At 38.0% G+C, this 14,856-nt stretch overlaps 1 protein-coding gene across 3 annotated transcripts in view; it reads right to left on the bottom strand.

Moving 5' to 3' along the window:
* ARB2A (ARB2 cotranscriptional regulator A) overlaps positions 1–14,856 on the bottom strand; it is a 276,209-nt gene that overhangs the window by 213,616 nt on the left and 47,737 nt on the right. For all 3 annotated transcript variants that reach the window (XM_086629569.1, XM_086629568.1, XM_086629570.1), the window contains one exon: positions 6,612–6,677. In XM_086629569.1, coding sequence (XP_086485695.1) covers positions 6,612–6,677 — 66 coding nt within the window. The remainder of the gene's footprint in view (positions 1–6,611; positions 6,678–14,856) is intronic.

The following is a 14,856-nucleotide window of genomic DNA, read 5'->3' as shown; positions in this document are numbered from 1 at the left end:
AGCGCCTCATGAGGCTCAGCTTGCACTTTCTACACCAGGAAATATATTCACCTTCTCTCACACTTTCTGAGAAAACAGAAACAATGGTGAAAAATACATTTTATTGAAAAGAGTTTAGAACATGTAAGTACAACAGGTACCACACTGGGGCTACAACCAGATCACGTTGCTGCTTCTGAAGTAGCAGTATTGACACCTTAATTTAACATGGCTTAGGTAAAAAGTCAGACAACGCTAAATCTCCGATAGTACTTGGCAAGATGTAATTGACTTTTGCACATAGTTGAATACTTGTAATACTGTAATTAAAAAAAAAAATCATGAATTTGTATTTCAGACAAAGATATAACTTAGCTGTATGTTTTAGTATTTATAAACTAAATACTTTTTTTAGTATTTAGGAAATACTGGCACTTAGTAATCATGTTCTACAAGATATAAGTACTTCAGTAGTTATAGAAGTTTTGCACACTTCTGCAAAAATGTTAATTTAAAAAAGTTAAAAATATCTACCAAGATCATAAAAAGTAACTCTTCATTCTCTTCCTCAGATTAATCACATTTGGAAAAATTTTCCAAGCTAATTTATCTTGAAACAGTAGTAATCCATTAGATCAAGCTTTCACTAAAGAATGCACATAAAGGTCACTTCTGTGCACAACCTTACTTTATTGACAAATGAACGTAGAATACCATTTAGTGCTAGACACACTGAGTCTGCATAAAGTAATTTATATTTATTAAGCACCGTCTCTTCTGGATCTACTCATGAACACTTATTTCTGATCCTTTATTTAAACACAAATCGAATAAATTCAGTAAAAAGCCGAACTTCAGTTAGTTTAACAATTTGATTCAACATCAAATGTTACTCACATGCAATAACAATCTTCCAATAATCTGTAGCTAGGAATGTCAAACCAATCTAACTTCTGCTTATAATTTACTGTTTAAAAGTATTGTTTAAAGTTTAATTTTCCTTTTCTCAGATTTATTTTTCCAACGCACAACTATACTTTAAGGTTTATGAATGCATGCAGCTATCGTGAATTCTCTGAGTTACACACTCTACATATATTATGACATTCTTAAGGTTTTCAAACAGTGAATTAATTTTTCCGCATGAGTTCTGTCTCAGACGAGCTGTCGCCTAATACAGTAGCACCAGTCTATAGAATACTTCAGCAGCATGATAGTATTTCGCACAGTTGCTATCAATACATAGGACAAGATCAAAGGATACTTGAAATCCAGTCTTACTGACATCCATGCTACCACATGGACTCAATTTGCAGTTCTTAGCCGTTACCAACCCAAGATGCACAGGACCTGACTAGGCTCTAGAGGTCTTTTATTTTGTACATTGGAAGTTTTTTAAAATTGAACATTAAATTTTTAAAGGGAAAAAAATCCCACTAATATTTTTCTTATTCCAGTTAAGAAACACAATAAAAATTATGAGCCTAGAGCCTACAGCAAGTGGAACAGGTGTCACTTGTGACTGGCAGAAAGAACATGGCAAATAAATGGAACTGAAACTGAAAAGACTCAAAAAGATTGTGAGAATTGTGAGCAGCTGGTGGAGAGAGAAAACTGCTCACTTGCTTCGCAAGATAAGAAAGTCTTCTGTTATGTGGCTCTACATAAAGCGTGCTAACTCACTTTACAGTCTTCCCAATATTGAATATCTCGATCTATAATTTTTCACTCGAAATTGTAGAAAATGAAAACTGCTGATCAATACTACAGGAGGTAATTAGCATTTGGTGATTATCACAACTAACTTAACACACCCAAAATTGGCGGAATTTTTACAAAACAAGTATTGGCTGGACTTAGGTAACAAAATAGCCAAAAGGAACATGCAGTGGAGATAAGAGACGATTATTTCTCAAAGAAAAATATTCTTGGCTGTCTAGTAGATTAAGAGAACTACTGAATGAAGTTCTACCTATTGAAGTGAAAGAGCAAAGCATTGATAAGTTAGAAGATTCTGCAAAGTGAGACTTTTCAGTGCCGTTGTCAATAAAACATGTTGGTAATTATTTAAACTTCCATCTCAGGCCTACCCAGAAGCCGTTAAAGATGCATTTAACTCACAAGCACCCTCTATTTTGTCCTCAATAGCTAAAGAATAGCAAAGATCAATCACTGATTATGCCATTAAAACTAGAGAAATACTTCAAAATAGAGAAGACTACCTCTGGACAAAAAAATTGCCGTCTTTTTTATATTCATAATATAACTAACCTTCAATGGAGCACAAAATGAGAAATTTGAAAGAAATAATTGAATGGCTTCTCCCCAAATATGAGTCTCTCCATTTAAATTTTCAAGTCCAGTAGTATATATTGAACATTAAGATAACTACAATACTTTACAGTAACAATAATGCAAGATGCATCTCAGCCTCCCTATGTAGGAAAAAATGTTCAGATTTATGTTTTGACAGAGATGCTGACATAATAAAACAATGTGCAACCTTTCCTGATTTCCAAACTGCTCTTATCTTCATATCTGAAAAGAAATTTACAAACAATTGTGTCCAAAAGTGAAGCTGACATCTTGAGAAAGCAAAATAAAGACAGCAAGCTGGACTTTGCACATGAGGTTGAAATTAAGGTAGGAGAACATGAAATGCTGTCATCCTAAACCTTTGAAGCGTAACATTTCTGTACACTACTAAAATCATGCCCCCCCCCAAAGTACTCCACTTGACACAGTTCTGAAACACATTTCATACATTCAAACACCATTACAATGTCCACTTCATTATTAGCTGACAGAAGACGGCAGGCTAATACACTAACTTTCTGATCACCTCTGACAAAGTATTCGTAAGAAGATCCATCCCAGACAGATCAAGGTCCCAGAGTCCAGTTTCTGACCACTGGCAGATTGCTCAGAGGAACAGTACAAGAACTGCATGGTTATAGAGTGAGTCTTCCCTGGTTTTGGCAATCAGTAACTTTAGAGCCTCCTAAGCCAGAGTTTATAACTGGACAAGCATGTACAACAGTTCAATGCACCTACCCCACCTCAGTATTGTCAAATGCTTTTTTTGAATGCGTTTATACTTTTCTCCTTGATAGTATTCTGTGGCAACGAGCTCCACAATATAATTGGTACGTATACGAAATAGTTCTGCCTCTCTTTCAGTAGAGATCTCCTGCCTGATAATTTAAACGTGATGCCCCTTAGCTTCTCTACTATGAAAAAGGCAAAAATTTTTCCCTATTCATCTTCTCTACACCTTTCATGATTTTAGAGATTTGTTGTATTCCTTCCTCAGTCATCTATTTCCCAAGCTGAAGAATTTTTGTCTATTCTTTCTTTGCCTGAAAAGCATTTCATGCCTGTGATCATCCTTGCAACCCTCCTCTGTATTTTGTTTTTTGTTTTAAATTCTTCATATCCTTTTTGATATGGTGTCCACACTCCATACAGTGTTCAAGATGGGGGCCCACATAATGAGTGGAATGACGATGTTTTTCTGTTTTGTTCTCAACACCTCATAATTTCTAACATTTGCTAACATTTCCTATTTGCTTTGAGGGTTTTTCACTGCCATTGAGCAATAACTGATGTTCTCAGAGAACTATTCACAATCACTCCAAGCTCTTTCCTGAGTTGTAATAGCTCATTTAGAAGCCACCATTGTGTTTACAGAGCGAGTTATTTTCCCCATAATTTCACATTTACTGGAATTGAATCTCATGTCATTTTATCATCCAATCATTCAGCATCATGAAGTAATTCCCCAACTCATCACAATCAGCTTTAGATTTAAGTATTCTAAATAATGTTAGGAAAAAACAGCGAAGTTTGTTAGCTTGTATTAATTCATTTTTTCCTTTTATCCACCAACTATGTCAGTGCAGGCCTTAATAACACTGCACCAGTAACAATTTATTTCACCTGTAAAATATGAACACCTCTTTTCCTCCTTTCAACCAATTATTAACTCATCAGGGGACTCCCTCCTCCTATGCCATGACAGTGACTTATTTAAAAGCATTTGGTAAGCTTGTTGACGGCTTGTTGGAAATCCATATACTCTTTTACTGACAATATCATGTGATCTCTGACTCCTTCAATGAATTCTAGTAGCTTTTTTTGAAAAAGAAATCTGTACTGCCTTTCCCTCCCGACATATTACCTCCTCCTGGTACACACGAATCACTACAAATCACTCCTGGAGGCCTTTCAAAGACTATCACATTTACTCTTTTTCTATTTCTCTGATGAAAATTGCTGATTTCAGCAGTAAGTTACATACTAGTTGGTCGTTCTGCACCTTCATATTTGACTTCTAGTAGTACTCTGGGCTTAAAAACCATTTCATCCTGAAACTTCACTATTGTACGATATATCCATTTGTTCTAAGAGCTCCTCTACTGGTATTACTGGTATTATTACTCCTCAGAATTATGTCTGGTTGAAAAAAATTTAATAATATTAAAGTGTGGAAACTGGACAAGTAACATTGGACACAACCATGCTAGTTTTTCTCCTTTAAGCTGAGCATTCCTTTCGCATGCAGCTCATCAGCTCTCTTTTATTACTAGCCTTTACAGCTGTAACAAGCTTCTCAATTTCAGTTCTGGGTGATCTTACTGTGATTTTATATGTAACTCGCCAGCCTTTATACTCCTCTATTTTCCTCACTTGCACAAGACTGACTTTTGCTGCAAGCTGTCTTATTACTTCTATTAGCCTCCTTTACTAGTTTAAACTAGGTTTCTTTGTGTTCTTACTTGGGAGTCTGTCAGTGGTGATTTAAACATAGCCTTTAGACAGATTTAATTTTTCACATTCTATATACATTGTTTCATTTTTCTCCTTTCTGCAGTCCTCTTCATAACCTATTTTTTGACAGTAGCAAGGGCTTCCTACATGTAATAGTCATTACTAAAGAACAGCACTCATATCTTGTGCCACATTTTCCACACTGCTCACAGTTAAACAGCTGTGTATATTTTTTGAGTTCTTACTTTGCTCTAAAATGCAATTAAATTATGACACTTTGCATAAGCTGGAAGTAATACACTTGAGAATAGCTTGAATGTACTACTGACAAACTACATCAGTACGTCAGTGCTTATTACATAATTTATAAATAAGAGTAAGCACAGATTATTGCAACAGTGGGAGTAAGACAGGGACATTCTCCTCCTAAGCCAGACACCCAAATCTGCAGAAAAGTTCCCACATGTGTGACAGAGGTGATTTGAGGTGGTGCAATACTTATTCCAAGTTTGTTCATCTTTATGTTTTGAAGCTAATAGATCAGCCTTAACATTGCATTACTTACATGCATATTGCTTTTTATAAAGGACATTCGAAGAAAGTTGTATCGTCTCAAAATTCAGGCATTTGAAAGTTGACAAATGACAGCTTTCTGGTTTGACAGAGAGAGGCTGACATGGCTCCAGGAAGTCTTTTGACACATTACCCGTTCGGAACATGGAAATACTCCTTGGATCAAAACTTTCCCAACAAATAAAACCAGCAGCACAAAAGAGTCGGAGACCATGACCAGCACTGCACCAGGCAGACTGCCACCACAAACCCAACCCTCCTCTCTGACTACACAGGGAAACCCAAAGCAGGGGAATTTCTTCCTCAAGCAGTTTTGGGTATTGGGGCACCATCGCAGCCTCTGTGGTTTGGCAGACTGGAAGTGCTGCTGCTCTTTCTCCAACTGCTCCGTGGAGCTCCCGGCACAGGTCCTTCTGCCTCCAGCAGGAGACACTGGCAAAGCCTGGTTGGGAAATCTTGAGTAGTTTGGGCAGGTTATCAAAACACTGCCTAAACATCACTACTTAGGCAATGGAAATGGGAACTGCAAAACACTATAGAACTGTTAAAATAAAGGAAATTTTCCTTCCTTAGCCTGAATGGGTTTTCCTCAACTGAGCATGAGGGATTGGCTGAGATCAACAGTAATGCAAAAGCTTCTCAAAGACCCTAAGAATCCATCAAGATAGTGAAGGAAAACCTACATAGTGCTGTCACACTACAGTCTCCCCTACACTCTCCACTACAGAATATAAAAATATCTGAACATCATCATGGTATCACACATATTTATAAACACTCTCATACATGTTCTTTGGGGAATGCTTCATCACTTCCAAGGGATGATCACGTATTTTCACTAAACAACAGCAGCACCTTATATTACATACATGTTACGAGTTACTGAAAAAGTGCATTTTAAAAAAAAAGACTTGGAGTAGTTTACTGAAACTCAATTTGAGTTTATTCTTCTGCCTGTAAAGGCACATTTGTTCTCTATATCCAGCTGGAGAGGTCTCAAAACTTTACAAATACTTTTCAAAAAACTTATGATTCCTGTATCAAAACATTTTGAAAATTCTGGTATCTGGTAAGTCAAGGAAAGCTCAGCTGGAGACATCAAACACATGAAGAGTGAGGTGGAATCATGTCTCCAGATGCATGAAGATGCTGCATGTGACGGCAGTGTCCTTACACAATGCCCTGCACAGAGCCTTGGCACACCATAACTTTATCTGAATACTGGACTGCAGACTCTGCTTTCCACAGATCCAAACTACATCTTCAGGAAAAAAAAAAATTATACTTACTGGGAGAGTTACTTTCGTCAAGTGGCACTCTTTTTGCAGTAGCTCGTAAACATATTTAGTAATGATCTGGAAGGAAAAAAGAAAAAAAAAAAAGATAAAAAGACATGCAAACAGACATTAAACCACTTAGAGTAATGACATATCCATGCAGACAACTTAAAGGTTAGTTGGTTGAATTTTTAAGCACTTGTACTTGTTTTGCCACTTATCTGAATTCTTTACTATACCACTAATTATAGAACTTGGAGCTTTACACAAAAAGGTCTTCTCTGTCCCGCAGAAAAGGCTGCTTGTCAGTACAAAGAAATTCTAACTGTACCTGTGAAGCCATCACGTGCTGCTGTGTGAATAATTATGTGCCTCAAAACTAAGGATTATAACCAATTAATATATACTCAGGGGTACAAGAAAGGCTCTTTTTTGCAAAGAAATACTTTAAAAGCATTTTTTCCATAAGCAGGACTCCTGAAACCCTCTACCCTGCAGGTTCACTTCATGAGCTACATGGAGAGCAGATCTTTAGTCACCCTCAGCACAAGTTGCCTTGCCATTTCTGTTCACTGAAGAGGGGAGGGATGGGTCAAAGGTTTCTAAACAGAAGAAAAACCTTGACTGATTCCTCACTATGGGGGAGTTTAAGTCTCTTGTCTCCATGTAGACATAAAATTGAAATTTTAGACCTGAAACAAAAGGAATTATTTCAAAAAGCAACCAAAAAAATCAACCTAGTCAGAACGAAAGACTTGCAGTCTCAAATGTAACAAAGTCGTTCACACTTCAAAGGTTTGCCTAATATCTGGGGAAATATTTTTTTTTCACCCTTACATATTCTAAGAAAAATGGAGATGCAGATGTAAGAACTTTCTAACCATTATTAATTTGGGAATTCAGATGAGGAACAAACTAAAGCATTTTGTCCATATGGGGCTGTAAAAATGGTTTGGAAGTAAATGCCTGGATTTCACTGGCTACAGGAGTTAAAAAAAAAAAAAAAGGCAAATTAAAGAGGGAAAAAAGTGTTCATTAAGAGACTCAAATGGTGCTTGCCTTCCCTTTAAAGGTTGGGGAACTATGTTTAAATTCCAGACAGGACAAGATCTAAGTCCCAAAATATTAATCCAAGAATATCTAGGTACAAACCCAGCTGATATTTAGTCCAGCCCCTCAAGGCCACAATTACAGCCATCTGAACCCACAACATATTAAGCCACAACAGAAACGTCGCTGTAACAAAGCTCTCGAGTGACGGCATCTTAACAACACACTATGAACTGAGCAAGTAGGAGCCAGGGTATCATAAACTTCAATTTTAATTTTCCAAATGCACAATTACCAAATAAAGTTTCTATGAAGTCCAAAAGTTTTCATTATGTACATGTGAGCAAATACAATATGCAAACGTTTGGAACACATCTGAACAAATTAGAGGTACTGATGAAAGCTAATTAAAAATGTTAGCACATGCCCGTCCTTTTCTTTCACAAAAACCCCAAATCTTTATCAGGATTATGTGAATTCTTTGCTACCCTGCTCAAATATGTTTATTGATAGAATTACGTTCAAAAAACTTTATGGTTTTAAAAAAAATCAGTCTTACTGAACATTACTATCTACAGGGAAACTGCATTTGGGGAAGGAATTTAGCTGTGAGCAATGAGTTGATTTAAGACATGTTTATCCCCAAAGCAGTATGTTAGGAACATGCATACAGTGTAATTTTACCTTCAGGGCCAAACTTTTTATGGTTCACTGAAATCAACTTCAGTGTAATGCCAACAAGTAAAGCAGCTAAGTTCCTGCAGTCTCAGATGCTGATGCTGTACAGACATTAAAATGAGTGTAATGATAATATGGCCTCAAACATAGAAATTTTATTTTTCACTCTAAATCCAGGCATCTACTAACCATCAAAACCACTAAAAGAACACTTGGAAGAGAAAAAAAATTGCTATGAAGAAAATATATTTTAGACAGCACTTGCAAAAATCTACCTCTTTTTGCAGCTATGTGTTTGTATTTATTTCTTCTATTCTTTCTCATCTGTTTAGACTGTGATGTCTTCGGGGCAGAAGTAAACCTTTATTCATTTTTTCCGCAGCCTGGCTCAGTGGGGCTCTGATCATAACTGGCTCTTTACGCACTACTCTTAACACAATAAATAGTGATATCGGCCTTAAGAATGGGACTGTTATATCAGTGGAGCAATCTGGTATAGCAAAGACTTAACCTAATGGATGCTTTTCATAAGAGTAAACATGAAGAAAGGTATAGTAGGTTGGAGTCTCAGATTCAGTGTGAGATGATGATCCTCAGGTAGCTCAGCACCTCGATGGTCTCCATGGCCCAGACAGACTCGAGAAAAAAAAATGCCAAAAACTGCCCCAGTAAATGTAAGATCATGAGACCTTTTTTTTTTGGCAGCAGCAGATCAACAAGTTCAATGGCTGGTGTGCTATCAGCTTTAAAGAATGGAAGGTGACACACAAGATTTCTTGAAGCACCATCAAAGCCTGAAACTTCCCAGATTTGATCACATCTTCGTAACGGCCAGGTTTCCTGCACTTAGCATGGACGTGCTGGGAAAATATAGCAAAATCCTGCCCTACCTAGGAATATGGCTGCAAGTACTGAAAATGCTACAAATCCGGCATTACTTTTGGAATTTCATGCTTTTAATTACTTCTTGTGATTTTATGGTTGTTCCGTAATTTTGAAAAATTAATATTTAAAATAGTTTTTCTACAGGCATTAGAAAGAGAAGGGAACTGTGCTATATTATTTACATAGCACTAGTTAGACTTACTATTACAAATTTATACAATTTAAATAGCCACAACTTCTTTAAGTAGTACTACTAGCTTGTGTATGCTGGTATTTTATCTTTAAGATCTGAAAACCACTGTAGGATGTTGAAAAGTGTCTTGTGACTTGCAGGAGAAGGTGAGCGTAGTTACACTCTATCAACTCTCCTGGACTAATCATCAGTCATACAGCTGCTCGTGACTGCAGCTATTAAGTGACAGAGGCTGCTCAATCCAGTTCAGTGTTAGTAACTCAACCGGACATACCAAGCAACAAATTGTCCAGTACAAGCCATTCTCAGGAATCCTCTCTTGCTAGAGAGCCCTCCTCAAAAGAACCTAAAAGAACCAATAGTAAGGCTTGCCCAAAGTGTGGTGAAATTAATAGCCTAATGAATGGAGATAAAAACAGTAGTTCTGTACTTCTTGTACGAGACACTGGAAACTTCAATCCCATTTTACTCTATCTCCGCTCTTCATTCACTTCCAAGTGCAATCTGTCAGGAAAATACACCCCAAATAGAGTAAGTATCTGAACTAAGCACTACTCTTGTTACTTCCTCTAAGAAACAGGGGAAAAATAACCAAACACAAACCCCCAAAAATTTCATGCCTCTCATCACCTATTCTGATAGCAAGGAAGAAAACCTCTCCAATCACAAAAAGGTACTTAGCCTAACCCTTCCACCCCCAAAAAGGTTCTATTCAAACTGTAGGACAGGAAGGAAGCTAAATGGGTTATACTTCAATTTGCTCTCAGTGAGCTCAGAAACCAGTGTCCTGCTTTCCGTAAGCCTGACGATCTTCTGCCCTAAGTGAAGTTACAGCTTTTCTTACTTTTGTTATACTAGAAAAATTCCCAGAATGAAGGCAGGCTGATGAAAGTAGGGATCACCACTGAGTGGAACATATCCTAAACTGTAAAACCAGTGGATTATCCTGGGCATACTACAAACACGAGTACCTAATCTCTGCTACCATTTCCTTGTTACAGTTTTCCTTCATCTACTGTGGATAAGGTTGAGAGCAGTATACGTATGGTTCAGGACAGGAACCAAACTTCAGTGCTCACAACTGTCCTTCTAAGGAGCTTAAAATGGTCTGTCTTCTTGATGAAAGGATGTACCAGATTTTGTTTCCTTTAAGATGGTGAGGGATAGCAGAGGAGCCTCAAAACATTCATCAAGAGGAGGACATGTATCCTTGTAAATCCAAAACATCCGATGTGCATTACCAGCGTTCATCAGCCTGCTAGCCATTAATCATTAAAGGAGGAGCCAAAGCAAGGACTTCAAAGACTGATAAAGTCAGCAAGAGTCGGCAGTAACTAGGGAAAGGTAAAGGCAGCAATAGGAGATTGCGACCATTGACTCAATTCAGGACCAAAAAGACCTATCCCCACACACCTGTCCCAAGCATGCGTGCTAATTTCAATATGTTAAGTACTAAGCAATAACTGTAATTTTGGGTGGGCTTATACTAATCACGTAACAGGATAAATAAGCTGTGATTTTCTGGTAAAGGAGAGCTATCTTTGTGGAATACCACCCAGCTCCCAACTTTGCGCAAACTTGTAATAGAGAAATACCTTGACCCTGTATGTATTGGCTTGCATACCGGGTACAGATACCACTTTTTGCACAGCATTCTGAGTTACGTTGGATATAACAGTGTGAATACCTCCAGAAGTCCCTTTCCGAAGTGCTAGTGGCCCCAAATATGACAGCAATAGTCTTATGGATAATTGGGGGATAGACCTCTGCCAGGAACAGTGATCCTTCGTATGGATCCAGAACATAACCTATTTTAATTACAGAGAAATTAAATTTGATGACTTGGATGGACAGCAAAAAGGACAGAGACAGAGAAGACAACAAAAAGAAAAGAGTAACACAGTATATTATGACAGAGCTGAGATTCTACCCCTGCATTGCTAAATATTCTGCACAGTGGTGGCCAAGGCTGTAACACGGTACACAGTCTGCAGAGCAGAACTGAAACTCCAGGTGGAAACATAGTTCTGGTACACAAAACTCCAGCAGACATTAATCGGTAAGGTCCTGGCTTCATATGACTTGTGTTCTTTTAAGATTATATGGTTCATATAGAGGACTTTTTTCAGGACTGTCTTCCGTTACCAAAGAGCATTGAAAAATTGTGTTTGCAGTGTAACTTGTAAAATCTTTGCAATACACCATCCTGAAGCTAAGTGATCGAAAGATCAACACCTGCATAAAACTACATGAAAAGAGAAAGCCAAAGAGCCACTGAGACCAACACGTTTAACGTTACAAAGATCCTGAAGGTACTGAAGCCTAAACATTATTGTAAGTGGAGACAAACACCAAAGAGACTCTTCAATGCACTAAGTATCAGAGGTCTTTAAACAGGAGAAGTCTTAGAAGACCACCAAAAACATGCCCACAAAGCAAGAAGGCAACTCCAGAGTAACTCAGTTTAAAATAATATACTCCGGCCTGTAAGAAACTGAAAGAAGCCTTATAATGCCTATCAAAAACATGAAGAATCAGCCTGGCACACATCAGGAACTGCAGAACTGCAGTTGACCCACCGGTGAGCTTTTTCATAACAGAGATAGCCAGGTATATAGACAACAGATCACAATTCAACGATCCCTGCCCATGGCAGGGGGGTTGGAACTACATGATCTATCCCTGGAAGTGTTCAAGGCCAGGGTGGATGAGGCTTTGAGCAATCTGGTGTAGTGGAGTAGTGGAGGGTGTCCCTGCCCATAGCAGGGGGGTTGGAACTAGATGATCTTTGAGGTCCCTTCCAAACTAAACCCTTCTATGATTCTACGATTTGTTTCATAACACCTACATCCTAATCCAGAGGAGCTGCTTCAGTACATATCACATCAAAAACCATGCTCGGATGCAATGAAGAGCACTGCGCCTTGCTCGTCGAGGCCCACCCCGGCTGTCCTTTACAACTCAAGTCCTCTGAATTATCTTTCTTCCCCCTGAGTGTGCTCCCACTTTTGAAACCAACCATGGGTAACTCCACCCACCACCAGATGACGTATATGAACAGAACAGCAAACCCGCGTCAGAGAGAAAAAAAGGAAAAGACAAAAGTAAACTTCTCAAACTTGCAAAATGTTTTCTCAAGAGCGAATTATCTGCTAAAAACATTTTGAAGAAATGGCATCGGCCTGTGTGATTTGCAGCCTTTCACTTCCAAACCAGCGCCTGTCAGCAGTCACTGGAAATGATTACCACGCAACGAATTCGTGACAGATGTGAAGAACCCTTCGGTTCACGCAAACCACGAAGTCTCTTTGAAGACAATTGAACGCCACATGTCCCTGTCTTCTCCCATATGTGCAACCCTCATGACCAAAACGCCAACAACCGTGTCAGACAGTTGGTGTACGGTTAACACACGACAAAGAAGAAAGCACATGTGACATGACAAAGGATAAAGCACATGTGAGCAGTTGACATTACAACCGCTCGCATGACAGAGGACAGATTACAAGACCTTGGAGAAAGGGAGTGCAAGCTGTTAACCCAAGTTGTCCACACCATTGCCTGCTTCTCCATACTTTTAGAAGATTTCTGGGAAAAAAGGAAACGGAGCAAATTACTGGTTAAATATACTCTTCTGGTGGACTCGATCCAGCTGGATGGATCTGAGATTTCCCACATCACGTTCCTCATTCACAGCTATTCAAAACACAAACTGAACCCCATTACCACCACCACTACTCTTGTTACCACTTCTCACTACTCCAAGAACTAAATGAAAACAGAGACTCTCTGAAAGTTAACAGAGGCTACTTCCCATCAAGAGTGAGATGTGCTGGCAATGATATGCTTACTCAGTGGACAGGTGGCTTCTGCTTCTTAAGATGTCCACTTGTGAAACAACACTCCTTAAACACCTTATCAGATCACTTGTTTTCATTAATTTTTAAAGACAGTTCTCAAAGTTCATGAAAGTGCAGACAGTAAGAGGACCTAATGGCAGTAATTTTGTTTGTAGGTTTTTATAAGTGGCCTGATTTTTTAGAATAATGTAGATATTACATCTAAAATTAAGGAGATTGTAGCTAGGAAAACATAGGAGTGATGGCACTTTCCTTCTTGTTTGACTTCCTTCCTTCAGTCATATCATAAAAAGGTTTAGTACATTAGTAGTTTATTATTCCTCATGAGTTAACTGTACTTTAACCCCAGTTTAATTTCCTACATAAAAAGACAGAATTAACTAATTAATCTCCTTACAGAAAAAAAGAGAAAAAAAAGGAAAAAAAATACAATTAAAAACATTAGTGAAAAAGATTCCCACAGAAACCGCTGAAGTCTAACCATTTCTACTTTCTACAATAACTCGCTCCGATATAATTTGTTATGCTTTCAGCTGAAGTAAAGAAAAATGCAAGGTTTCTTATTTTCCTTTAGAGCACGCAGAAACAATTCAACCTTAGGTTCACTTGTCAATTCCCGACAGAACTGCACTTAAAATGTGTAGCAGCTGAACATTACCAGTTTGCCTGACAAATCCACATATAGACCAAAATCAACCTCATTTGCTTCCATGTTCCTTCTTTCCTAAAGTAGTATCTTCAACTTGACTTCGCACAGTACAGCAAGAGATTCACCATCAGCACCCCAGACTTCTAAAATGCTTTCAAGTATCAATTCAGACCTGACATAACAAGTTACAACCTCTTGAATCTAACTTGCTCAAAAAATGGATCTTTCACAGCCATAGAAAGGATAGTATTTTCAAATAATTTAAATTCAGCCTAAGAGATTAGGCCCCTCAGCACTACTAGTATTTTCTAAGAACTTCAAGGCAGTGCACACAGGCTGGAGGTTTTATCACTAATCTTAAAAATAAACAAGTATTAACCACTAGAAGCAATGCCATTACAAGTAATGGATTTTCTTGTTTTCTAAGATTTGTCTCCTCACTGGTAATAAGCACTTTAATGCAAAAAAGAAAAAAATAGGCATGAGAAGGAAATAAGCCTTATAACATATAGTAGTCTACCCACAACTTTTTCCTCTTTGCAGTGCAAGAGCAATAACGTTCAGCGAAACAAATGCAAAATGAATTCCAACTGACTGCCCTGCGGCAAATCTCAAGTGGTGGGACTGACCTGAGGCTTGCTACTGTGGCTGCCATAGCCTTGGCTGAATGAGCTTTATTTCGACCCTCAAGTGACAAACCTGCCAATAAGTAACAATGAGAGATGCAAAGGAACTTTTTGACATACTGCTCTTGGACACAGACTTACATAAGAACTGGGACAAACAAAAAAAATCCAGCATCACCATGCCAGAACAAAAAATTCTAAAAGCTGAATGGACTTTCTAAAGGCTCTGTTCACTGCAAGCTAAAAAAAAAAAAAAAGAAAAAAAAGAAAAAAAAAAAAAGGAAAAAAAAAAGAAAAAAATCAATGGCAAATGGCA

This window comes from Tauraco erythrolophus, chromosome Z, assembly GCF_009769465.1.
Source record: "Tauraco erythrolophus isolate bTauEry1 chromosome Z, bTauEry1.pri, whole genome shotgun sequence".
In the NCBI taxonomy this organism is placed as follows: domain Eukaryota; kingdom Metazoa; phylum Chordata; class Aves; order Musophagiformes; family Musophagidae; genus Tauraco; species Tauraco erythrolophus.
Note: the sequence above shows the minus strand (reverse complement) of the source record. Positions and strands in the feature narration are given on the sequence as shown.